The sequence below is a fragment of the Balaenoptera acutorostrata genome, chromosome 13 (genome assembly GCF_949987535.1).
Source record: "Balaenoptera acutorostrata chromosome 13, mBalAcu1.1, whole genome shotgun sequence".
Taxonomy (NCBI): domain Eukaryota; kingdom Metazoa; phylum Chordata; class Mammalia; order Artiodactyla; family Balaenopteridae; genus Balaenoptera; species Balaenoptera acutorostrata.
The window spans coordinates 71,665,920-71,692,881 of NC_080076.1; the positions used below are offsets into that span (position 1 = coordinate 71,665,920).

The window sequence follows — 26,962 nt, forward strand, 5'->3', positions numbered from 1 at the left end:
GCAGACTGAGTCCTCAGCTCCCCTCCCCAGATCCGGGGCTACTGCTCGCCTGGGCAAGTCACAGCCACGCTGGCTGCCCCCTGCCCAGCTGTGCTGAGCCTCTGCCGGCCCCCAAGGGAGAAGGGCAGCAAGCACCGGTCACCCTGGAGAGGACCTCACCTCACTCCAGCCCTGCCCATCATCTGACCCAGGGCCAGAGCACGGAGCTGAGGGCGCCAGGCAAGGGGCAAGAGCAGCCGCACAACGGTGGTGACAGACTTTCTTTATAAACATCTGGAAGGAAGTCTTCTCAAGATGTCCTGTTGGGGTGGGGGTGGTGGAGCTGCCTGGCTCAGAGCCAGGACCAGGGCTGCACCTGGTTGGGGAGGACGCTTAGGCCTCAGAGAGGCCAGGCCAGGCCCAGTCTTTAGTTTCAGATGCTCCATGGGGTGCAGCAGGAGGGGGCCTGGGTGTCCCCCGTACAAGCCCTTATCTTGATTGTGGCTGATTGGAGGGCTGACTAGGCAGGGATAAGGGACTCAGCCCCACTGGACGCTGGGCTGCAGGGGCCAGCCCCCAGGTGGGGGTGCCCGCAGGGATGGAGGAAGCTCCTGGACTGGTGGCCAGCCCACTGGGTACTGGAAGACAGTGGCTCTGATGGGTTCAGCCCTAGAGGGAAAGAGAAGAACAGAGAATTAGTGTGGAGCACAGCCCAGGCCCAGGTGGGGGCACCCGCCTCCAGCTCACCCTCCCCACCACCCAAGCTGTGGGCAGGGGCAGCTGCCTGTATCACCTTTCTGGAAGGCAGAGTCTCAGAAACACGCAGATCCTTTGAGCCAGCCACCTCACCTCTAGGATTGAGCCCAAGGAAATAGGGGGGCTGTGGGCAGAGACTGAGCTATAAGAAATGGAAATAACCTAAGTGTCCACCTGTGGGGGACTGATTAAATATATATGCACGTCCACAGCAGAGAATGCTATGCAGCCTGCGTGAGAATTAAGGCAAACTTATATGCACTGACGAGGAAAGGTGTCATGATGTACTACTGTGTGAGTAGGGAGAAAAAGCAGCTTATAAAATAATGTATATAGCATGATACTATTTTTGTTTAAAGATATATAGCATATATAAATGCATAAAAAAAACCTGGAAGACACAGCAAAATGTTAACAGTGGTTCTATCTGAGTGGTGCAATTATGGGTGATTTTTTTTTACTTCTTTATACTTTTCAAGAAAGTTTTTCAAGCACGCAAGCCTTTGAAATGAGAAAAAAATATTGTCTAAAATTTTTTTAAAAGCCTCATTTCTCATGCTACTCACTCCCCTTCCCCTTAAGGTCCACCGCCCCCGGAGCCACCTCCTAAGACCCGGGGCCTATCTGAAGCGCCCACCCTGTGTGCTCAGCCCGGGGTGGCCCTGTCCTAAGGGAGCCACTGAGGCACAAAGGCAGCCTCCCCACCAACTGCTCCACATTCCGATCCTTCTGGACTCGACCCCCACTCAGACTGCCGCTCCAGGGCTGCTCTGCCCCTCAGGCTACCTTGAACTCACTTGGGAGCTCACGTCGCCCCTGTAGGGCTGGAGCTCTCCAAGGGGGAGAGACCAGGGGATGGGGTGGCGTCCATCTGCTCCCGCAGTGCCCAGAGCCGGGCCTGGCACAGGGAGCCACCCAGTGAACGTTTGCTGATGAAAACAGCCATGCTGAGCGCTATTACTGCCTGGACACTACTCTGGGCCAGACACCACGGCTGAGAGGAACCTCAAGAATCCTTACTGAACCCCATTTTATAGATGAGGCAACTGAGGTGCATGGAATCAGTCATGGGCCCGAGTGACACAGTCTAGAATGGGGGGTGAGAGGCCGGAATGCCACCTACACGTGGGCCCCAGATGTTGGCCCCTCATGCTTCTGCCCCCAGCCCAGCCCAGCCCAGCCCACCCCCAGGCCCCACTTTCAGTGAAGGTGAGGCCCTGGCAGGCTCAGGAGCCCAGTGGCCAGGTCTCTGCAGGAAGGGAGTGTCCCGGGCCCACTGAGAGAGGTTTGAAGGCTCGACCAGCCACCCCTCCTGGGCCTGACCTGCCGTCGGACTCAGAGCAAGGGCTTCAGGCAGCCCCGGTGCAAGCCTCTGGGGCCTCCCGTGGCGTGAGGACAGGGGAATCCCTGCTCGGCTGCCTGCTGCCCACTGGAAAGCACAGAAAGCGGCTCCCAGCATGATTTATGGTGCCGGGGAGATTTTATAAACACCACCAGGCGCAGAGAAGGGTGGGAATGGAGGAGGCTCCGCAGTTGCTGGAAGGGAGAGCCCCGGCTGCCAGCCAAGCCCCGGCTCCCTGTGGGGCTGGGGTGACCGCAGTTCTCCTCAGAGAGGGTGTGATCCATCGGGGTGCCCCTTCTTGTGAGCCTCAGGCCTTTCCTCTAGGACATGGGGCAGACTCCCAGGCAGCTGAGGCCTCCCGCCAGGAGAAGGGCGCGTTCCCTGGGCCTCAGACATGCGGGCCCCGAGCCCCTGGAGCACACCCCTCCAGCCTGCGCAGAGCAGACGGGGACACAGGTGCACAGGACTCTGCTCGTGGCTTCTCTCTCGGCCTGTCTGCCCCGCCACAGGGACAGGGCAGCTCTCTTTCACCTGTCCCCAGCCATGGTCCTAATTAGAAGGAGAGTCTTAGGGAGGCGCCTGGGCCAGAAGAGTAGCACCAGCCCTGAGAGGGGTGCAAAGGGGAAGATTAAGACGGATAAAGTCACAATCTGAAGAGCCAACAGTGGAAAGCAGGGGTGAGCACTGGCCTTGCGGGGATCAGCCTGCTCACCTGTGGCTGGCCCATCCCTCCCCCTACTGTCTGCTCCCAGCAGGTGCCTCAGGGTCAGTCTGCTGGGGCATGGGGGTGGGACAATGCACCAGGCTGGGGCCCCATCGAGCCTCCATCTCCCCTTTACAAGGACGGTTGGCCCGGCTCACCTTGAGGGCTCCGCTCAGCCTGTGAGGTCAGAGCCCTCGGGTCTGGGTGGCCCCAGGTGGGCCAGGCAGCCATCTCTACCCTGTGTCCTGGGGGGAGGACACAGACACCCAGAGAGGAAGAGGGGCCACCAGACCCGTCCCCACGAGGCGCCCATGGCACTAATACTCAGGAATAGTCCTCCAGGCCGGGACCCTGCTCCCCCAAATGCTCTCTCATGCAGCCAACATGTCCTGGGTCTGCGCCAGGCTGATGACTCAGGGCCGTGAGGGGGAGGCCCGGGGGTGGAAGGGGAGAAAGGGGAGATGTCTCAGCTAAAGCTTGAAGGATGAGTCTGACTTTGCCAGGCAGACATGGTGGGGGGGCAGTTCCAGGCAGAGGAAATAGTGTGTACAAGGTGCCCCGAAATCAGAAACGCCCACCACACCTAACCAGCTGCCAAGCGTCCGGCGGGATTGACAAAGAGGCCAGATGGGAGAGGTGAGAAGGTGACCCCCAGGGGCCGTGGAGGCGGCAGGGAAGTTCTCCGGGGCCTGCAAGCTGGGCTGCAGAGTCCGGGTCCCCCTGACGGGGAGGAAGCCCAGGAGGGTTTCAGCAGGGCCGGGGCCAGGGAGTGTTCTAGAAGCTGGTTGGGGACTTCCCTGGTGGCGCAGTGGTTGAGAATCCGCCTGCCAATGCAGGGGACACGGGTTCGATCCCTGGTCCGGGAAGATCCCACATAACGTGGAGCAACTAAGCCTGTGCACCACAACTACTTAGCCTGCGCTCTGGAGCCCACGTGCCACAACTACTGAAACCCGTGCGCCTAGAGCCCCGTGCTCCGCAACAAGAGAAGCCACCACAATGAGAAGCCCGTGCACCGCAACAAGAGTAGCCCCCCGCTCGCGGCAACCAGAGAAAGACGGCACCCAGCAACAAAGACCCAACTCAGCCAAAAATAAATAAACAAATACAATTTAATAGAAGCTGGCTGGGGCTGTTGTGTGGAGGATGCACTGGAGGAGCAGAGGCGGGTAGGAGACCAGGAGGGGCTGCAGTGATGTCTAGGAGAGCCAGGGCGGGTGAAGGGCAGAGAGGGCACTGTTGCCACAGGGCTGCCTTGATGGTAGGAGACGCAGGGAACAGAGAGAGGCAGCCTGCTAGCTGGAATCCACCTCCCTGACCCCGCGGAGTGGGGGCCAGGGACGCAAGGGCAGAGCCCAAAGCCTGTGGGCCTCAGGGTGTGGGTATCATTTTTCATGAGACCAACCTGAGGGGAGAGGGCTGAGGAAGACCGAGGCTGTGATGGCAAAAGCAATGATAAATGGTCACCTCCCTCCTAACAACCTCCTTTTCTCAAGGCTGGACTGGCCTGCTTTGCCCAGAGAGCAATTCATTTTGGCTCCAAGCCCTCAGGAGGCAGGTGGACAGGTGCAAAGGCACAGAGAACAAGTGGAAAAGCAGGTCCCCTGGAAGGGGCCAGGTTGGGTGGTCAGTGGGAGAGGAGCCCGGGGGATAGGGTTCAGCCTAGGGTGGTCCCCAGCGGCAGGCTCTATTCCAGAAACAGTCACTGCCATCCCAGCAGCCGGCTACTGCCACTACCACTGCAGACTTCCGGATGCAGTGGCCAACCACTGCACTGGCCCTTGGCCAGCCCTAGACCTGGTAACAGAAGTGGCCCAGGGTCCAAAGCCAGGGCAGGGACCTAAGCTCTCTCTCAAGTGACAGCTGAGTGCTGCTAAGGGTAGCAGGTGTGTGACCAAGGCAGTCACAACCTCCTGGAGGGGTAGAGATTCCTCAGCTACAAACTGGGGGGACCAATCCCCCTAAAGGCCGGGGCTGAATGCCGGACACACCACGGCACCAACACACCTGATTATCATGTGGTCACCACACTTCCTGCGACTCTGGGTCCGTCATTCAGTCTCAGTTTCTCCATATTGTCCCCTAGTCCTCTGATTCTCATGGTCACAGGCACGCTGCCTTAGCACAGGGACACATCTGTTCCTAGGAAGGGACTTCAGGGCACCCATCTCTACCCAGCCCCACGCCCCCTCAGCCCAGCCACAGGGTCTCCCTGAGCCCTCGGCACAAGCCCAGGGGGTGCTCAGGCCTCTGGGGCTCACTCCCAGCAGAGGAACCACTGCGGAGCGGGGAGGCGGCTGGGTCCAGGGAGCGGGGGAGCGGGGAAGCCCCCCAGAGTTCTCTGAGTGGCCTCAGCCCCAAGCCTGGGGTGCAGGACATGGGTCCCTGGACCAGTCCTGAGGGGGGCGCCCACACTACCAAGATCACAATCACTTCTGACAGGACCAGACGGAAGGGACGTCACACTCTAACACAGGAGTCATGACTGTACCATATATTTTCAAGGTCGGAGGACAAACTGGGCACAGATTTAAAAACAATTAAAGTTAATTTTAAAATAGCTTAACGAGCTCTCCTCACTGAGGCACGGAGAAGGCAAGAAGCTTGGCCCTCATCTCCTGGCGGAGCCTCAAGGGAAGGCCTTACCCCACAGACTGTCCCAGCCAGGCTGCTGTCCCACTAGGCCGCACCACAGAGATCACCGGGTCCGAAGCCCCAGTGCAGGATGGGAAAGGAGGCAGCCCGGCACGGGGTGACTTTACCAAGTCAGGCAGCTCACAGGCACATCCTTTAGCCCTTTTCCTCCCTTCTCTCTCTTTCCGTACCTGGTAGAACACCCCAGGAGCCCTGGCTTTGGTCTTGGCTGTGACCTTGAAGAGGAGAACCTGGGACGGCATGCAGCACACACCTGCGGGCTCCTGACCCAGGGTGCTCCCCATACAAGGGGTAAAGGGCACCCCGTCCACTTCTGAGCATCCTGAGTGCTGGGCCCAGGCAGCAGCTGGGCCAGCCCCACCCCAGCCCCCTCCTCGAGGAGGCAGTGGGACAATGACAAAGAGCCTGTCACACGCCTGTGCAATCCCAGCTGTGCCTGCTCTGAGCTGTGTGCCCTTGGACAAGTCACACCATCCCATGAGCCTCACTTCCCCTTCTGCAGGGTCAGAGCAACCATGCCTATCTGGCAGGGCCTAGAGGGGACAGTGTGGTGACTGGCTTTCTGGGGCCTCAGTAACCACAGTCAGGCCTCTCCCTCTGGCAATGGACTTGGTGATGTGGAGTCAAGCTGGCTTGGCCACCTGCCCCCTTCAGCCACTGCAGACTCCACTAAGGCAGGGGATGAGGCCTAGGCACAGGAACCTTCAGGCAAGTGCCCTTCAGCCTCTGGCCAGGGCCTGGGGACCCAAGAGCCCCCGATGTGGCCCCCACCTGAGGAGTCCTTTGGGGGCGCCCGTGTCTGGTCCCTGGACAGTTCGTGGAGACAAAGGCAAGCTGGCTGGGGGGAGGAGGGGACCCACGGGGCCTGTACCTGCTGCTTGGGGCCGAGCTCAGCCGCTGGGCTCTCTTCTCCAGCCAGTCCTCCACGTGGACCTCAGGGAGCTCGGTGACGTCTAGTGGCCACTCCCTGGCCCGCCTCTCCTCTGTGGGGGTAGAGAGACAGGCAACTGAGGGGCATACTCACCCCCATCTGAACCCCACACTCTCACAAAGCAGCTGGAACCTTCCAGAGGCGGTGGGGAGGGCACAGGCTGGGAGGCCAGGAGCAGGGCCTCTGGCCTGTCCCCATCCTGCAGCCACCTCCCCAGGTAGCCCCTCTGGGCCTCACTCTGCTTCCCCATGAAGTGAAGACAAAACACTGGCTGCCTCCCAAGCTTTTTGGAGTGGGACACAGGACACTGCAGGTTGAGAGCCTGGTCCTCAGGAGAGTTCCAAACCTGGGGTCAGGGAGGCAGCGTGGGCTGCAGAACAGGGCAAAGCCTGCGCTCTCCCGCCACGGGCCAACAGCTCTGAGAGACCATGGCTGGTGAAGAGCTGGAGATACAGCTGCCACCAGGACTCGCTGGCCTGGCCCATAAGGCCTCACTTCCGCCCTGGGAAAGCTCCTAGAAACCTGTGTTTGTGGCAGGGCTGCGGCTACACTGTCATCAGATCCCCAGGGCAGGGCACTGCTCACAGGGTCTGACTGGTCGGAGGGGAGTGAGGCCTATTGGTGGATGAGGGCCAAGGCCCGGCCACCCCAGACGCTCGCTGGCTGCCCGAGGCCACGTGGACAGAGAAGCCGCACTGGACGGGGGCTCACGTGAGGCTCAGTGTCTCCATCCATTCAGTGAGGGGCTGCATGCGAGATCGATAAAGACCATCTAAGTGAGAATTTCCTTATCTCTAATTGGAGCAGTAAGAAGTGAATTTCCCAAAGGCAGACATGCCAGTTTCCAGAGGGAAGCTGAACTTGCCCTTCCCTGTAGTCCCCAGGCCTGAGCATCCTGAGGGCAGGGAAGGTGCTCTCTTTATCCCCTTGTCCCCAGAGCGCAGTGGGGGATCTGCCAGGGGCCGAATAGGGGCTCCAAACACGTTGCCTGATTGAGGAAGGGCAGGTGGGTGTACATGAATGAATGCCAGGCTAGCAGGGCCCAGGTGGGGCTGAGGCACACCCTCGGGACTCCTGGACAGGAAGCCATGCATGTCACTTTAAACCCAGCCGGGCACATGGATGGGGGCTCCCTGGCTCCTTCCCCACTCATGCCTGGGGGGGTCTGAAGGCAGCTCCTGACGCCCTGGATAGCCCTCAGCCTACCCCACATGGCAGCCACAAAAGAGGGGGAAGGGGGAAGACACAGGGCAGCATTCCCCTACATCCCCCCAGCACCCACCCCTGCCCAGCCCAGGGTCCCAGTGAAACGCACCCTCCACCTGCATACTCAGCTCCTGCAGGTCTCGCTCTGACATGTGGGAAAATCTGCAGTTGGAGCCAAAGTCGCACTGGCCTGCAACGGGAGGAGAGAGTCACTTGCTGCCTGGGATGGACTCCTACCATTGAGCTGAGGGGCAGCCTGATGAGGGGCCACCAGAGTTTTAGGGGCAGGGTGTTAGGGACTAAGGAGTAGCAACTCCAGCCCTGAGGAAGAAGCTGGACTCTCTCTGGCCCAGCCATAAGAGCAGCCGGCGCGGCCTGTCTGGTCCACTAGGCCCTGCTCACAGCCCTTCCCTGGCCGGGGACCAAAGTCCACTGAAGCCTTTCATGATTGGGTTCCATAAGCCTCTGCAGGTTTGTCTCCTGTTACCTCCCCTTGCCCTGGCCCGCAGCCCCGACTAACTATGGGTGGGTCCCTGAGAGGGTTCTGCTTCCTCACGTCCTCCCCTTGGTCCCCACTGCCCATAGCGGGGGGAGGGGGGGAGGGCACAAGTAGCTGGACTGCGCCCCAGAAAGGTTTTACTGGCAGCTTTGTCAAGGAGGTACCAAAGTCCAGGTTGGCTTTCCAAATCTCAACTGGTGAGACCAAAATGTTTCTCAAAATAACAGGAGACTAGGCGGAGGAGGGATAAATTGGGAGATTGGGACTGACATATACACACTACTATATATAAAATAGATAACTAATAAGAACCTGCTGTATAGCACAGGGAACTCTACTCAATACTCTGTAATGGCCTATATGGGAAAAGAATCTAAAAAAAAAAAAAGAGTGGATATATGTATATGTGTAACTGATTCACTTTGCTGTACACCTGGACTAACACAACACTGTAAATCAACTACACTCCAATAAAAATTACAAAAAAAAAATAGGGCTTCCCTGGTGGTGCAGTGGTTAAGAATCCGCCTGCCAGTGCAGGGGACATGGGTTCAAGCCCTGGTCCGGGAAGATCCCACATGCCGCAGAGCAACTAATCCCGTGCGCCACAACTACTGAGCCCACATGCCACAACTACTGAAGCCCGTGTGCCTACAGCCCGTGCTCTGCAACAAGAGAAGCCACCGCAATGAGAAGCCTGCGCACCACAATGAAAGAGTAGCCCCCGCTCGCCACAACTAGAGAAAGCCCATGCACAGCAACAAAGACCCAAAGCAGCCAAAAATAAATAAATAAATTAATTAAAAAATAATAATAATAATAGGAGACTAGAGGTGTCCTAAGACAGCCTTGCCTACCAGCAGCGTGTTCACATCAAGGTGCAGCCCATGGGGAATGGCACCCCCTGATTCGCAGGCCTGGTGCCCATTCTAGGGGCAGCATGGTCTCCTGAGGGGAGCACGGCCATTCACCCCGCTCTCCTAGGCCAACAGCAGTACCTCTCCCTGGTGCTAAGCTCCCTTTTACACCATGTTAATCATCATGGTTTTCCTCTTTGCCTTGGCTGCTAGGAAACTCAAGGCCAAACCCTTAGAGTACACAGGACCTCAAGGCAAGCATGGAGGAGACTAAGCATTCTCCTGGCCTTGTCTTATTTTTCCTACCCTTATTTTCATCTGCCTTTGGCTCCTTCACTTACTGAGGTTTTTGTCTCTTTGAACTGTATGCATCTTTATTAGCTGGGTACTGAGCAGTGAAATCAACATCCAGCGTCCTTTGTTCTAACCCTGAAGCTTCTCAGCATTGTCAGGCCTGTTCCTGTCTCCAGCCCTGCCTGCTGGGAGGGAGGACACAGTGGAGGTCAGGCTCCCAGGCTAACTTAATCAGCCAGTCTATTACACCCATTAGTATCTCCTGGATTTACTTGCAATCTCCCAGCCCTTGCTTGTTCTGGGTAAGCTGATAAAATCACATTCTAGGTCTGAAGAGCTGAGGACCAAGCCCTGGATGTCATAAGACACAACCCCTGGGAAGGCCCCTGTTGACTGTGTCAAGTCAGCTGACGCACCAAGGCCACAAAGCGGGCTCAGGCGGGAGGGTGGGGGGAGGCTGTGCAGAAGTCCAAGCAGACCAGACAGGGCATGCTGGTCCCTAGGGGGACCTGAACGGAGCAGAACACTTTACCTGTCAGTAGAAACTTCCTGCAGGGCCGCTTGTTCTGTTCATCCAGCAAGATGGCAGCTGCATCTGCGAGGAGAGAGGAGCCGGGTTCAGACTTTAGCTGCACACAGGCACTTCCTACCACCGAGATCAGGGAAGGAAAGAGCTCCTCATCCACGGAGGAGTGTAAGAGGGGATGACCACAGGTAGGGATGCTGGGCAGAGGGATACGAGCTTCAGGTGACCTCAGCCCCACCCATCCCACCCAGACCCAGCCAAAGGCCAGGACCAGGTTTGAGGTCAGAGACTCTCAACTTCGCACAGTGGATCATATTGGGAGGTTTTTTTGTGGTTTTTTTTTTTTTAAGTCCTGGTACCAGAAGAAGACTTCTCTGTAGTGTCTTTGCAACTTCCTGAGACTCTCTAATTATTTCAAAATAAAAACCTAAAAAGCCCACCAGTAAACCCCAGGGCCCAGGCATCGCTCCATGGCCAAGGCTGTACCCCACCTCCCTCCGTTCCCCTCTCACACTAGCCACCGGCCTCAACAGGACTTCCCGGCAATCTTTCTGGATATGAACCTTAACCCCGGTTTCCTCCGATTTTTCCTACTTTTATTTTCATCATATAGGTACAGTTTAAATCTTGTATGCTCCTTGGTAGGCAAGGAATCAATCAGTCAAAATCTGTAAGTGAGTGAGACGAGTGAGGAAGGTGCCCTGACTCAGAGGCCCTCATGTCGTCCTGGAGGAAGGAGAGGCCAGGTCTGGGCTGTGCACTTTCCCCATCCATCTGTTGCCTTTTCTAGAGGCAGCTGGGGTAAAGGAAAGACCATGGGCTTCTGAGTCCAGGTACACAGGACCACATCCTCCAAATGTCACCATGACCTCCACCTCAGAAGTCTAATGGCTGTTGGAAGCCTTATCCCACCTGACTTCTGACTTCTATGTTTCATTTCATGGTGCTAGCCATTCCTTTTCACTGGATTCCAAAGTCACCGAGTCAAAATAGTTCCCCTGGTGTTTCTGACCTTCACTCTAAGAGCCCCCTGGGTCCTCTGCTCTTCTTTGTTTAGATTTTCTGTTACACTTTCTTGTTTCTTTCCTAAATTTATTCGGAAATCAAACACATCTCAGCTGGTTACTCCAAGATGGAGACCTCACCACTAAATTCCTACTTAGCCCTCAAATCAGACTTCCCAGCTGGGGCAGGTACCAAGCATTTCCAATTGAATACTCTCCAGGCCACGTCCAAATGGAGTGAGGGGTTAGGTGGGCTCCCCATTAACGAGCCCTGACTGGTAGGTGAACTCTCTCCAAGTCTCAGTTTCCCCATACGTAAAATGGGAGGAAAATTCTCACCTGGTAGGGCTGCTGTCAACATTTAATAAGATAACGGATGGGGAGAGCACTGGGCAGAGGATGTCCCACGTTAGAATTGTGGGAAAGTGGGGCTGGGAACGGCTTCAGCACCACGGTCCCCGGGTGATGCTAACGTGCAGCCAGGGCTGAGAGCCTCTGAAGTGGATACTCAACAAACGGGAGCAGTTCTTACTCCATTTCCTCCTCATAAACCCACCATTTACATGAACATCCCCATTTTGCAGACGGAAAAACTGAGGTTCACACAGGGAAAGGGGGCACACACATAGGAAGTGGCAGTGCCAGGTTTGAACCCTGGCCTGTGCGTCTCAAGCCCCCATCCTTTCCTGTGTGGTTGCTGATTTCCTGGTGGCTGGTTAGTAGCCGACTCTGAGGGGGTCTCCTCACTTTCTCAGGGCTGGGCTGCTGGGGTCGAGAGTTAGCTATCAGAGGACTCACTCCCGGGGTGGCCTGCAGGAGCGTGGGTGGGGCCAGCAGCGTGGGGAGGGGGTCAGCACTGGACTTGTCAGACTCAGCCCACCCAGCTGGTGCCAGAGGCTTTCCCTGGGAGGAGGGCTGGTGGAGGGCGTGTGGACATTGCCCAGGACCCTCCTGGGGTAGCACCGCTAAACTGGAAATGGGGCTGAGTCTGAGTCTTAGACAAGGGGCCCTGGTGGGGTGACTCAGTATGGGAGAAGAGTTCCAGGCTGCCCAGCATCTGGCTGGTGGTTCTCAACTCTAGCCACACGGCAAATCACTAGGCAGCTTTTAAAGTATACACAGCCCAAGCCCATCTTTCTCAGGTTCTGTTGTAATTCATCTAAGGGGAGGGCATGAGAATTGTTAAAAGCTCCTTAGTGATTCTGAAGTGCACCCAGGATTGAGAACCCCCAGCTGCAGGCCCTGCTCCTCCACCTGGCGTTCAAGGCTCCTCATGATCTGACCCCACTGGTCCTTCTCGCTTCAGCTCCCCAAATTAACAACTGCCCTGCTGCCCTGGGTTTGTTTGCTCGTTCACTGAGATATTCATCTAACAAACATTTACTGAGCATGTCCTGTGTGCCAGGCGCCACGCCAGGATGAGGATTTAGTGGAGAACAAGTCAGACCTGGTCCTTCCTTCCACTCCAATAGTCACACTAATCCATGTGGATATAAACGGGGTAAACAGCCAGCACGCAGCCAAATGACCTGACCTGGCCCAGGGGTTGGAGAGGGCGTCCCGGAGGACTGTCTGGGGTGGGGAGGACAGCAGGAAAGGCATGCCTGCAGAGGGGACAGTACTTGTGGTGGTCAGTGTGGCTGGAGCTTGGAGGAACAGGTCAGCAGGGCTTGGAGGCCTGGGTGGGACAGGGTTTCCACCCAGAACACACTGTTGTAATGGGGTGTGAGGTTACACAGGAGAGGGGCCCTGTTTTATTCACCTTTAAGTCTTCAGAGCCTCTCTGGGAGCCAAGGACACGCTAAGTGCTCACCAAGTGTTGGCTGCATGAATGAGCCATGAGATAAAGGGTCCAAGGCCAATCCTTTTGTGGACCCATAAGCATCGTTCTTACTTAGTAAGTCCTTACGTGCCATACAGTCATCAGGAGATTACTGAGCCCTGTCACATCCCTGGAAGGGGGAGTATGGCTACTACAGCTGTTTTACACATGGCAAAATTAGGGCTACAGTGCTAGTGAGTGACACGTTGGGACTGACATCAGGCAGCCCAGCTCCAGGGCCCACGCCTGTCCTGACCAAGGCAGATGGATCATCATCCCTCTGAGGGTTAAGGGACTTGTCCAAGGCCATGAAGCCGGGAGCAGAGCAGGTCTCGAGTCCAAGCTGAGGCGGGGTACCCTGTGCCCTTGCAGAGACTATGCTGTGCAGTTGCGCAGGTGAGCTGGAGCCCTGGGGAAGCCTCCCAAGGAAGGGGAAAGAGCTCATATGTCAGCTTGGGGACCAGGGTGAGGTGATCCACTGCTCTGGATTTCTAAGTCACCACCTGTAAATGGGGCTCCCTGGCCTGCCCAGCTTCCCTCGAAGTGCTGTTTTAAGGACTGGATGTAGCTGGGGATGTGAGCGAATGCTGGGAACCCTGAGAAGGGGCTCGTGGCACCCACTGTTTCATCTTTTCTATAGCTCTCTTCCAATCAACCCTGTACCCACGGGCCCAGCTGTTCTTGGCTGAAAGTCTGGGACTAGGAGCAAACACCAGGATAACCTTGAGGCCTAGCTCCACGCCAGGTCACAGCCCCTACTGGATTTGGGGTGCAGGGAGCCTCTGCCTGACACCAGGTTCAGAGGCCTCTGAGGCACCTGAGAGACCCCTCCGCCCCTGAATTCCCCTCTGCCCCCACTCCCAGCCCCTTGCACCCATAGCCACGCCTGGTCTGCTGAGTGGCTTGGCCACCCTCCCTCACCCAAGCCTAGACCCCAGCCCAAACCTGCCTCTGGGGATGGGGGTCAGGGGATCAGTGTTTTTTTATTTTAAAGTCTCTAGGTGATCCTAACTCAAAGGGTTTAGATCTGCTGCCTTACAGAGTTACTGAGAAAAGCAAATGACAAACCATGGAAGGCACCTGGCATACAGCAGGCACTCAGTAAAATGTGAGTGACCTGAATCTGAGTCACAGACCAGGGAACTCTCTCTGTCTCCCCTTCTGAGCTGCTGGGACTCAGCTCCTTCCTTCCAGCCTCTGGGCCCTGTCCTGGAATCCTGCTCCCCAGCTCATGGAGCACCGGCCCTGCCCCGGCTCATTCCAGGAGCTCCTGGTCACCCCACCCCACTGCCACAGTCCCCCTCCATTTGTCCAGCTCCTGGCGCCTCTCTCACTACTGCTCAGTGTGTGTCTAAAGACAGCAGAGCAGCAGCAGCTCCCCTCCAGCGAATGCTCCTGGGTGCCAGGTGCTTATGGCCTTAATTCCCTTGCCCCATAAGCCTTTCCCAGAAGCAGCTCAGTCATTCGACAGCCATTTACTGCGCCCCCTGCTCAGGCAGCAGTCGGCCATCGCCATCAAATGTAGCTCCGGTCATGGTGGCTATTGCCCACAGCCCTTCAAAGGCTGCCCTCTGCCCATCCCCCTTACCGTGGCCTCCGCAGGCCGGCACGATCTGGCCCCGGCCCTGTGGCCAGCCTCGACCCCTACCATGCTCCTTCTCATCCTCTCTTCGGCTCCGAGAGCAGCTGGCGCTTTGCCCTCTGCCCAGGATGGAGCACTGGCTTTTCCCTACCTTTCAGCTGTGGGCCCAGACATTAGCTCCTTAGAGAGGCCTTCTTCGTGGCCACAGTGTCCCCAGAGCCTGGCAAGGCGTCTGAGAATGGAGCCCTCAGTCAGGATTGCGGGGAAAGGAGCTCGCCTTCCACCTGCCCCTCTGAGGGCCTGTCTGCCCCAGGGGCCAGCAACCCAGGCCTCCTCTCTTTTGCTCCTCAAAGAGCCCAGACCAGCACTGTCACTGGCCCGCAGCGTTTCCCTGTCTGATGATAAGAAAGACTGGAGAACAGGGCTCCATCAGCCCGGCCGCCAGGCCGGCAGCACCCACCTCGGAACATGTCGTACCAGAGCTTCTTGGCCTTGAGGTGCTGCAGCCCGTTCAGGTGCTTCTTGCGGTTGTGGAGGTTGTCCTGGAAGGAGCGGTCGCAGTAGTCGCAGAAGTAACGCTTCCCCATGGTCACCCCCGTCGGGTGCTGCCGCTGCCGCTGCCTGGGAAGTCGCAGAGCGCTGGGTCAGAGCGCAGAGGAAACGCCACCACTCTGCCTGAGCACGCCCCGGGGGCCAGGCCTGCGCCCCGTCAGGAAGGCTCTACTTACCCACACCAGCTCGTATGAACTCCGCAACAGCCCGTGAGGGGCTACCCGGGCAGATGCTTATGGCCTGAGAGGCCTCATTCCAGAGGGGTCTTTTAACAGTTCTGACGCCCAGCTTCCACCCCAGGTCAGTTAAAGCAGAAACACAGTGGGTGAGGCCTGGGCGTCAGCGTGTTTTAATGCACCCCAGGGAATTCTCGTCTGCAGCCAGGCTGGAGAACCACCACCTCACCCACTCTGGACAGCACCCCCCACCCCACCTCTCACCTCCCCTCTCCTGTTCCTCCATGCTGGCCGCACAGTCCCCCTCTCTGCGCCTCACACGCTCCAGGCAATGCCAGGCACACACCCACCTCCCGCTGTTTGCACCTGCTGTTCCCTCTGCTCCCCCCGCACACCTGCCCCTCTTGCTCACTTGACTCCTTGGATCTTTGCTCAAATACTACCTTCTCAGTAATCTCCCATGACCACTTTATTTAAAATTGCAGAACCCTCCACTTAGCTTTCCCCATTCCCTGCTTCACTTTTATCACCTTTGAAGTAATAAGTTACTTGTTATGTTTATTATATTTTTCTTTCCTTCAACAGGAATATAAATCCATGTGGGCTGGGATATTTTTGTGTTTCTTTTGTTGTTGTTGTTGTTTTTAGGACACTCACACTTTGTTTTTCTTTTTTTTTTTTTTTTTTAATTTTTTTTTTATTTATTTATTTTTGGCTGTGTTGGGTCTTCGTTTCTGTGCGAGGGCTTTCTCTAGTTGCGGCGAGTGGGGGCCATTCTTCATCGCGGTGCGCGGGCCTCTCACTATCGCGGCCTCTCTTGTTGCGGAGCATAGGCTCCAGACGCGCAGGCTCAGTAGTTGTGGCTCACGGGCCTAGTTGCTCCGTGGCATGTGGGATCTTCCCAGACCAGGGCTCGAACCCGTTTCCCCTGCATTGGCAGGCAGATTCTTAACCACTGCGCCACCAGGGAAGCCCACACTTTGTTTTTCTACATAAAATTTACAAAGGCCCAGCCCCCAAAGTGGTGCACAGTACAGAGCAGGCAACCAAATATTTGTTATTCAACAATGAGTTAATTCCTATTTTCCTTATGGGACAACTGGGGTTCAGAGAGAGGAAGCGATTTGCCCAAGGTCACACAACTGGTAAGCAGAAGGCAAACCCAGGTGCCCTAAAATCCCGCTGCTGGTGTCCTCTCTTCCACAGCCAGCTTAAGGCTTAGAGAAGCCAGAGGGCTCAGGCAGAAATGCACACAGCTTCCCAAGGAGATCAGCTAAACACTTAGGTGGCAATCACAGAGGGAAATGAGAACGTTTCAGGGTCTTCAGACACTTAAGATCCCTCAGCCCTGGTGACCACAGCTGCCACTCCTGACCCAGGAGATCTGCAGCCATGACTCAAGGCCAGCCCTTGGGTCCCCATTTGGTGTCACAAGACCAGAGGACAAATGGGTCCACTCAGGGCCACCAGGTGGGATCTGCAAAGGCTGAGCCCAGAATAGCCTCTCACCTTTCAGGTCCTATAGTCTGACCCCTCATTTCCCAGAGCAGGTTCCTGAGGCCAAGAGGAGGAAGAAAAGTGACTTCCCCAAGGTCAAGAGGTAGCAGCCCAGGCCAGCTGCAAAAGCCCCAGACTCTCAGAATCTGGCAAATAAAGTTAAAGCTGAGACCTGACCCACAGGGCAGATAGATGGGGGAATACATGTTGGGAAAAAGAAAACGGGGAGAGACACAGAGACAAACAAGCCCCTGGACAGTCCAGGCAGCCAGGCGAGGGATGGAGAAAGACGCTCCTGCGGCAGAGACAGCAGCCATTAAGTCAAGGGCTGTAATGGGATCAGGAACAGTCATTCAAAATGAAAACGTATAAAACCTCTCTTCTCCCATTACTGCTGAGAAACCGCATCCCAGACACGCGGACTTGATATATTAAATTTGGCAGCTCTAATACACCCCGTCTTGCCAATAAACTTATAGGAATTGGACTGAAATTGTAAGAGATGAACGTTTAATGGCCTAGTGCTTAACTAAGCCATTCACGAAGGCTGAAGCTCAGAGGAGCCGCTGGCTCTGGAGCATAAAGGGGAGGGGAGGGGAGGGGCAGTGGGAGGGGCGTTCCTCCAGGAGACTGATAAGGAACAGTGGCTCTGCGGCAGACTTAGCTGGGCAAAACCACACAGGGCACTGGGAAGCCAGCTGTGTGACCTTGGACCTCTCCAGGCCTCTACTTTCACTGTAGGAATATGGGGCAGTGGGTCCAACGGGTTGGCTGATTGCTTAGGGAGCAGCACACAGAAGTTTGAATCCAAATGAATTATTAATAAAAGAGTAACAGCAATACAAATGACACTAATAATGTCTGGCATTGAGCAAGTGTACAATAAATGTTATGTAATATTTGATGCACTAAGCACCTACTATGTGCCAGCACTGGGCTAAAAGCTTTATAATGCATCATCTCACTTAATCCTCAGGACAACCTGTGAGGTTTCAGATGAGGGCACTGAGGCTCCAAGAAGTGAAGTGACTTAGCCAAGATCATGCTGCTAGAAGGCAGCCGAGCTGGGCTTAGAACACAGGCAGGATGGCTCTAGAGCCCACACTCCTAATCACTTATGAAAGTCGCCTCCCAACAAATCATACTGTTGACAGCTTTCCTTTACTCACTACACCCCCAGGACCACACGGCCCCTTCAAACCCCAAGAGGTATGTATTACAACCTCATTTACGATTGAGGAAACTCAGGCCCAGAGTGGTGCTGTCAGGTGCCCCAGATCACACATCCAGGAAGGGCAAAGCAGGTCTCCCACCAAACCACCAGGAAATGAAGATCACATGCCCCTCTCCCAACCTGCCCAGCAACACTGATTCAAATGATGAGCCCCTCGGGGCTGGGCTGTGTGTGTCTGTGTGAGCGTGTGCATTCGTGTTTTCCCCTCTCTCTCACATGCACAAACCATGGGGGGCACACCAGCCTCCGCTGAGGGCCATCGTGGCAGCGCTGCCCACCCATGTCTCCCTCTGCCCACCCTGGCCACCCCTCATCTGGCACAAGGGAAGTGCTCAGCCGTCCGGGACAGGTCAATGGACCTTGTGTCTAGTCTCAGCTCTGCCAGGTGAGGATGTGGCTCTGTCACTTGCCCTCTCTAGGCCTCGGTTTCCCCACGTGTGAAGTGGGAAGCAGGCAGCTAGACCAGGTGATCTCTAAGGGCACACACACACACGTGTGTCACTTAGCACAGAGCCTGGCCCACAGGAGGCCCTCCAGAAACGTTGGCTGTCATCACCATCATTATTATTAGCCTCCAAAAGCCTGTATTTCAGAAAACTGAGACTCAGAACAAGGAACAGGATATCAGTGCCCAAGTGACCTCTGTGGTCATCTGCTCCATATTACAGATGAGGCAAGGGAGGCCAGGAAAGGGGAACTGAGTTGTCCAAAGCACACAGCACAAGGCAGGGGTGGGACTGAACCTCAGCCCCTTTGGCAGGCTAAGACCTCTGTCCGCACAGCAGCTCTGCAGAGCCCCCACTGCCCGGGAACAGTGTCAAGGGAGCAGAGCGGCTTTAGAGGGGCCAGTGCTTCCTGCCTCCTTCACACGCCTGACCCCATGGAAGCAGAGGCCCTGTCCCTGGTTAGGAGCTGGCCTCCAGCAAGGTGACCTCACCCAGGCATCGCCCAGGTGTGAAGTTCTAGAGCTCCTGACCCAACTCCCTCCCGCTCCAGTGCCCTGGCGCACATTAGCAAAAGATGCGGCTGCAGAATCCTCTGGACAGATACAGCGCCGGGCCAGACACACAACTTGGCAAGCAGAGTGTATTTCACTCTGCCTCACCTCGCAGCCAGGTGTCCTTGCACAAGGCACAACCTGCACCACCGCACTTGGCAGACCTGAGTGGGAGGTCAGGGAAGGGGGAATGGGGACAGCCGGACGTCTCTACGGCACCCAGACACCAGCATGGGGTGCTAAGCTGGCCCTCTCTGCCCTGATTCATCCTCATCCTCTGAGGCTGGCGCGCTCTGCAGTGTGTGAGCGAGGTCCTGTCCGGAACACAGGACCATCCGGCCCCACTCCCTCACCAGGAACACAGGCAGTGCCACCCACCCACTCCCAGAGACCAGGTCCACGGTGGCGACAGCATCTGCTGGATCCCTGGAGCTTTGCCAGGTGACAGGGTGGCTCCTCATGGGCATGGGACAGAGGGCAAGGCTAGTGGGACCACTCTCTGAGGTCACACAGGCCTGGGTTCAAATACTAGCTCCACCACTAGAAAGTTATTTCATCTCCCGGAGTCTGTCCTTAGCTATAAAACAGGGACCCCGCCGCTGCTGTGAATTTACCACCGCAGAGAATGGAGGCTGTTACTGCTGTTGCCATCATCCCCCAGGAGGCTCACTCCCCTCCTTCCCCCAGCACGTCCTGACCACTTCATTTAAAATTGCAGCCAAAGGGGCTTCCCTGGTGGCGCAGTCGTTGAGAATCTGCCTGCCAATGCAGGGCACATGGGTTCGAGCCCTAGTCTGGGAAGATCCCACATGTCGCGGAGCAACTAGGCCCGTGAGCCACAACTACTGAGCCTGCGCGTCTGGAGCCTGTGCTCCGCAACAAGAGAGGCCGCGACAGTGAGAGGCCCGCGCACCGCGATGAAGAGTGGCCCCCACTTGCCGCATCTAGAGAAAGCCTTCGCACAGAAACGAAGACCCAACACAGCGAAAAATAAATAATAAAAATAAATAAATTTAAAAAATTGCAGCCAAAGTCACAGCGGCAAACACGTCTGCCCCCTCACCACCTGCTCTGTTTTCCATAGCTCGTCTCACACAGTGATTTACTGTCACAAGAGCTGCCTCCCCACTAGAATACAGGCTCCACAGGGGCAGAGAGTTCTGTCCGTCTGTCCAACTGCGGCACCCAGAACAGAGGATCAAACGCAGAACTGCTGGTGGAATGAGCGAGGGAGCCACCCGCGGAGCCCAAGGCCTCCCGCCCTTTGCTCACCAACCCTCTTCTCCACAAGCTTGAATCTGGGGACAGGGACGAGGATGAGAAGAGAGACATGTAAGGCCCCCAAAAGCAGGTCTCTGCCACCCCCGCCCTCCCTGCAGGGCTCCTGTCTCCAGCAGGGCCCCCGCTACCGACTTAGACCACACCCGGCGAGCCCACGGAAGCTGACTGCAGGCCTCCGGGCTCAAGGAAAAGATGACCAACGAGTTGAGACGCTGTGGGGTGGAAGAAGGAAGAAAAGAGAATCAGATTTGACTCCTGTGTGCCAGGCATTCTCTTATTTAATCCTCACAGACCCTTGGAGTAGATATCAAGGCATCCATTTCGCAGATGAGGAAACAGGTTCAGAAACACTCACTCCTATTTTGCTCAAAGCCACGACTGGGAGAGACACTGATAAGGAAGATTTCTCATCAACCTGAGTGCTGCGGGTGGGCCAGTGGTGCCGAGGGCCCCCGTGCACCTCCTGTGGAGCCCTCACCAGGCGTGCCAAGGCACACCGGAGCCAGCATTCACACTGGGGCCTGGCTGACCCGGGACCCATTCTCTCCCCACCCCACCGCTCCACCGTGAGGCTGGCTCAAGGCAGACATCTGTGCTTCACTGATATTCTTGATTGCTTTCATCACGTGTGTCTCAGGTACAGAGCTGGCTTTGGCACAAGGCTAAAATAAGCCAACAGCTCGGCCGTGGCCGGGGGCTGGGATGCACGCTGTAATTATCCAGGACTTGTGCTCACCACATGCTGCCCTCGAGCTTACCTGTCATTTCTTCTAATTATGGCACCACCAGACCCCCGGTGAACAGCAAACCTCAGCCAGAGGACGGCTTTACTGCACGCCCACTAGGAGCATGGCAATGTCCCAGTGCCACATATGCCCGCCGTCTGGAGTCGGCGGCACTGGACCCGGCCCATGCAGGTGGCCTGCAGGCTGCCTGCTCAGGACCCAGCTCCAACAGAAGTGCCAAGAAGATCCAGATGTCTCCCCTGATAGGAGCCCTGATATGTAAAGGGTCTCCCTCAGATGCCCCAGGGTTTTGTAGCAACCACTCAGCTTTCTCATCCTGACCTCGTTCACGTGTTTACTTCTTGAAGTAAAGTGTATCATCCACTCCCACCAATATAAGGCAGTGGGGACTCCACCCACAGCGATTTCTTAACTCAGCAGGTCTGGGACAGGGGTAGGGTCTAAGGAGGTCCTGATGCAGAGTCCACAGACCACACTCGGAGAAATGCTGGTCTAAGGTGGGAGATGACGGACTGAGGAACAGAGAAGGAGGGAGTTTGCCTGAAGTCACACAGGCCACACAAGCCAGTCCTTACTGTAGCCACCCACCCAGGCCTGAATCCCAACCCTGCCACCCACAGGCTGTGATACTCTCGTCAAACTACCTACCCCTGAGCCTCATCCGGAAGTCGGGGGTAATAATACTTTTCACAAGAGTACTGTGAGGATTGAGTCATGCATGCTAGGTGCTTGGCAGAGTGTCTGGCAAGCCAGTGCTGCTCAATGCACATCTGTGGACGTGGCAGCCAGCTTCTGTGGCACCCAATGACCCCACCTCCTGGTGTCTGCACTTTGTGTCTCCCATTCCAAAGCATATCAGGGTTGGTCTCTGTGACTAAGAGAAGAGAGCAGAGGGATGGTATGTCACTCCCGAGATCAGGTTATAAGACAACGTGGTTTCCATCCTGGTGTCTCCCTTTCTCTGATCACTTGTTCTTGGGGGGGAAGCCAGCTACCATACTGTGAGCAGCCCGGTAGGGAGGCCCACGTGGCAAGGAACTGAGACCTCCTGCTAACAGCCAAGTGAGTGAGCTTGGAAGCAGACCCTCCAGCCCCAGTCAAGCCTTCAGAGGAGGGCAGCCCTGGCTGACAGCTTGACTGCAACCTTGTGGGAGACTCTGAGCCAGAACCACCCAGCTACGCCACTCCCAAATTCCCAACCATCGGAAACCGTATCAGATAATGTTTGTTGTGGTAAGTCACTAAGTTCTAGGGCAATTTGTTATGCAGCAACAGCTAACTAATACAGTGAAATAAATGAATGGAGAAACTAAATCACTTTACAATTTGTGATGGCCACAGGTACAAAGTGCCCCACAACCCAAAATTCTCCTGAGTCAAGTGAAAGGAGGGCCCCCCTCCCACTCGCATATGCACAACCCTAAAGTTCCACGGTTCCCTTTTCAGTCATTCATTCACCAGCCAAACACACTGAGCACTTCCTCTCTGCCAGACTCGGGTTCACACTTCATGACACAGAGCACGCTTCATGCTCTCACGAGAACGTGAGCTGAGTATGTGCTGGGGATGGGTGGCCGACAGATGTGCCCCCAGTAACAGTCATAGGTAACAAGTTCTGTGCCGGGGGTCCCAAGGAGGGGCGCCTGCATCCAACAGGGACTTCCTCCAAGGAAATGATCAGAGATCATCTCGAAGATCTAGGTACCAAGGTGAGCACTGCAATGTAGCTTGTCCTGAAACCAAACTCCAAATGTCCAAGAGTAAAAAGAGCTGACAGTTATCCATTGCTCACCACATGCCAGGCAGACCGCTCAGGGTCCTGTGTAGAGTGGGGGAAGGGGTTCAATGATGATGCACAAAACCTACCATCCTCATTTTACCCTAAAAATAACTTTGGGTAGAGGGAGCCCACAACTGGCAAGGAGCAAGAGTAGGGTGTGAGCCAACCTATTCAATGGTGCCATTAAAAATCAAGTCAAAGTAATACATCAACTATACTTCAGTTAAAGAAAAATCAGTCAAAGGGAACAATTCCCTACAAGGATAAAATGTTCATCCCCTATTGTAAATGAAAAATGACTCATTGTCACAACAGTATGTACAAAATGATACCACGTTTTAAGGAGAAAGAACCTCCCGCCTCAACACACACATATACACACAGACACACATACAAAGACTGGAGCGGACACAAAATATTTCCTGTAGTTATGTCTAGAGAATAAAATTACGATGTGCGGGATTTTTTTTTTTTCATTTTGTGTTTTTCTGTTTTTCTAAGTTTCTACTTTTGGCGTGTATAGTTTTAAAATTTTCCCAAAAAATTCCCTTCAAAAAAGTGGGAAATTTGTCAGGCAGGGATAAACCCTATTCCTTCTTCCTTAGGAGGCTGCCATGGATGGTTCCAGTGACCCAGTTCACCTGGATGAACCGGCCAGGGGTGGTGTTGAAAGGGATCTAGCGTAAACATTTCCCTCAGGGCTTCCCTGGTGGCGCAGTGGTTGAGAATCTGCCTGCCAATGCAGGAGACACGGGTTCGAGCCCTGGTCTGGGAGGATCCCACATGCCGCGGAGCGGCTGGGCCCGTGAACCACGATTACTGAGCCTGCGCGTCTGGAGCCTGTGCTCCGTAACAAGAGAGGCCGCGATAGTGAGAGGCCCGCGCACCGCGATGAAGAGTGACCCCTGCTTGCCGCAACTGGAGAAAGCTCTCGCACAGAAACGAAGACCCAACACAGCCAAAAATAAATAAGTAAATAAATAAAAAAAAAATAAATAAAAATAAAGGAATTCCTTTAAAAAAAAAAAAAAAAAAAAAAAAAAAAAAACATTTCCCTCAGTCCAGGCTGACGGTTGATAGGACAAGCCCTGATTCCAAGTGGACCTGGCCCAGTGAAGGTCAGCTGAACCCAAATCTGGGCTCCAGGAGCTTCAGGATGGAGACAGTTTCTCACCAGACAGTTAGAGGTCCCAAGAGGCCAGAGTTTCCAAATAGGAAAGGCAAAAATAGTCTGAAAGAGGCTCTTGAACCATATACCCTGACTCATATAAACACCTCTGCCTTTCCCTTCTCCCCCCACCACCAAGTCTGGGCTCCAAATACCATGTGACTCTCTGTTACCACTGCCCAAGTCAGGTCTCACCCCTTCACATCTGGACCAGCCTCCTTAGTTCAGCCCACCCTTGGCAGCATCAGATCAACCCTCTCAAAACAACTCCTCAAAATTTTCCATTGTTCCTGGTGAGGAGCTTATTAAAAATGAAGTCTCCTGAATCAGATCCTCAGGAATTCTGACTCAGCAGATCTGGAGAGGGGCCCAGAAATTTGCATTTTAACCAGGGACTCTAGCCACCCCCAGTAGGTACCCCCAAGAAATAAAAGCCTGGAGAATTGAGCTTCCACTGTTCATTGACCTCTTCATCCCCTGAATCCCAAAGGCAGCCTTTGCTGAAGGCAGTCACTCTGGGTAGACACAGCCCGCAAATCTGTGTCCCAGTCAGAAACTGGTCGGACTATGAACCACCTCAGTAAGGTGAACTGGTAACCCCGACTTGATGAGAACGCTAAGCACAATTTGTTAGAGTGGATAAAAGTGTTTTCTTACTGGCTAAGCATCCTGTCACACTCCAGGAAAGCTTAAAATTGAAAACAGAGGTAGTAGACTAAATCAATTATTGTACTAATGTTCCTGTCCTAAGTTTATTAATAATCAGTGTCTACCTGGTGCTTAAAAGTATCACATTGAAAAGAATTTGACATGTTGAGTATGTAACAGAAAAGTACTGTGATTCCAATTTAAAATATAAAAGTTAAAATATGTAGTTAGGTAATTGATAAAGTATCTGTCAGTAATTGATATGAGACTTGTGATTCTAAGTTGAGGGGTTAGCAATGGTTGGAAACACTGCTGCACATTAAAATCACTGGGGTGCTATAAAAGCTAGTACGGGTGCCCGCCATATCCTAATTTCTTGTCAGAGATGGAGCCTGTATTTTTTGAATCCCCCGACTGAGAACAAGTGACAAAACAGAATTTGACTAAGTTTGTTAAAAGTACTGAAAAGTATTAAAATTTATTACATTTATAAGGTTAATTTTATTAGATTTTCTAGTAACTGTTTAAGTATTCTGGGGAAATTATGCTTGTTAGGTTATATATCTGAAGTACTTAAAAAGAAAATCAAATATATTAAACGTATAAGTGGAATTAAATGTGTAAGGGAATGTAACTGAGCTGAGGATAGGGCTGAATGTTTAAAGGAATTTAGTTTGTTCAAGTGGAGTTCAAACATTAATCAAAGGGAAAGTTAAGGTCATTTTTCTTATTTTTCTAGATTTATGTATAGCATAATAATTTCTAAGTTGAAATCGATGGCCTAAAGAAAATTAGATTTTTAAAAAATTGTTGCTCCAAAATGAGAATTAACTAAAATGGCAAAAAAAATAAAACAAGCCCCACCTTAACTCCCTGTGGTCTTCCCTACCCATCTCACCTAAAATAATTCCTCCCTTCTCTGAACTTCTCATCTGGGAAGTTGTCAGCAAGATATAAGTATTCTTTCCCAGAAGCTTCACAACTTCCTGCCCGAAAGGGCTACCAGGACACTTTGCAAATAGCAAACAACTGCATCGTGGACATAGAGCATTTCACGTTTTTCCTCCCAGTCCCCAAACGAGGCATTACTGTTGCTTTACAAGTCAGAGGCAGATCCAGGTCTCGAATCCAGTCCCTGGTTTTCAATGCCACACGTACGCCAATAGCTTTTATCTCTGGCTCAGGCCTCTCCTCTGAACTCCAGATCCAAATCCCCATTAGCCTCTGGACCTCTCCATTTGATGCCTAAGGGGCAGCTCAAACTTAATGGGGCCAAACAGAACTTAAGATCATCCTGTTGATTTTAAGTTGCTGAGGTCAAAACTTTGATGCCATTCTTGAGTCCACTTTCCTGTACGCCCTACACGCATCTGTCAGTTGGTTCTGTTTGTCCCACCTCCAAAAATACATCCCAAATCTGATCACTACTCTAATCCACACCCTAATCTAAATTACCACCCTGCCTCAATTGACCCACCACAGCAACGTCCCCTCTTCAGTCTGCTCTCCAGAGCAGCCAGAAATGATGACATTAAAATGTAAATTATATCATGTCACACCCCAGCTTAAAACCCTACATTGGCTTCCTAGTGCAATTAGAAAAAAATAAGACTCTTTACCACGGGTTACAAGGCCAGATATGAGCTGACCTGAGCCTACTTCATAGTCCACTCTACTTTTTTCCCCCTCAAACACCCCAGGATAGAGCAGCCTCAAGGCCTTTGCACCAACGTTTTCCTGTGTGAACGGCTACTATTCACTCAGGTCTAGGGTTAAGTGTCGCCCTGAGGCCCACCTTGTCTAAAATATTACCACCACCACCCCCTCACCAATCAACCTTTCTTCAGCTCTTCAAAGCATTACTTGTCATTACTGCACCTACCCATCTACCCATACACAGTAGAATGGGCGTTCCATGAAGGCAGGGACTTGTTCACCGCTGGGTCCCCAGCCCAAGGCCCAGAGGCACTTAGAAAACATGTGCTGGACGGCCCTAGTCCTCCAAAGTCCTTGCTATTTCTATTCCCAAGAAGGAATGAGTGGATCTAGGTCTCCTGCCTTCCAAGACAGGATTGTCAGCTTGTGAAACCCAGGGATGAGGGGAACATGAAGCATGGGCAGAATCGCCACTTCCCCTGAGGCTGGGCAGAGGGATTCAGCCCCCAGGACCCGACTTGTGCCACAGGCTCCAACTCTAGCCCTGGACTTGGGGCTGACAGAGGAGACAGGATGGGGGACAAGCCTGGGACCGGGCACCCAGGCCTCGCCCCCCTATCCACTCCGCATTCCGTTTAATAGTGTGGTCCGCTGCGAGGCTCGCGGAATTAGATGGAAGAGCCCAAGCCCTCCCGTGGGGGTAAGGACACTCGCCCTCGACGTCCCGCCAAAGAAAGTACCTGGCTCCGCGGGGCCCAACGGCTCTGAGCTCCTCCTCCTGCGCCCTCACGCCACGAACTGCTTGCTGGGATTCGTAGTCCTTCCTTGGGTATCGGTCCACCCTTCCCAGAAACCTTTGCGAATCAAAGCTGAGACCGCGCAGGAGGAAGTGGAGGAAGCGCGAGGGCTTCTGGGTGTCGTAGTTTAAAATATTCAATCAGCAAGAAATGATTGAGGAGAAAAATTCGGTAATACATTTTACCAACTATTTGGGCTGCCGTGATCTGGATTTTAGGAGCTCTGAATCACGCGCAAGCCATCAGTTACTTCCAGAGTTCAAAACGACGAGCG

General features: G+C 54.3%; 1 protein-coding gene across 1 annotated transcript; it reads right to left on the minus strand.

Moving 5' to 3' along the window:
- Nucleotides 1-245: 245 nt before the first annotated feature.
- Nucleotides 246-26,725, minus strand: ZMAT5 (zinc finger matrin-type 5). The gene is made up of 6 exons (XM_007170721.2): nt 26,632-26,725; nt 14,617-14,777; nt 9,755-9,817; nt 7,682-7,762; nt 6,307-6,418; nt 246-648 (listed from the first exon to the last, which is right to left on the minus strand). Exons 2-6 carry the CDS (start codon nt 14,741-14,743, stop codon nt 519-521), a joined length of 513 nt encoding a protein of 170 aa, XP_007170783.1. The 5' UTR covers nt 14,744-14,777; nt 26,632-26,725; the 3' UTR covers nt 246-518.
- Nucleotides 26,726-26,962: the final 237 nt, after the last annotated feature.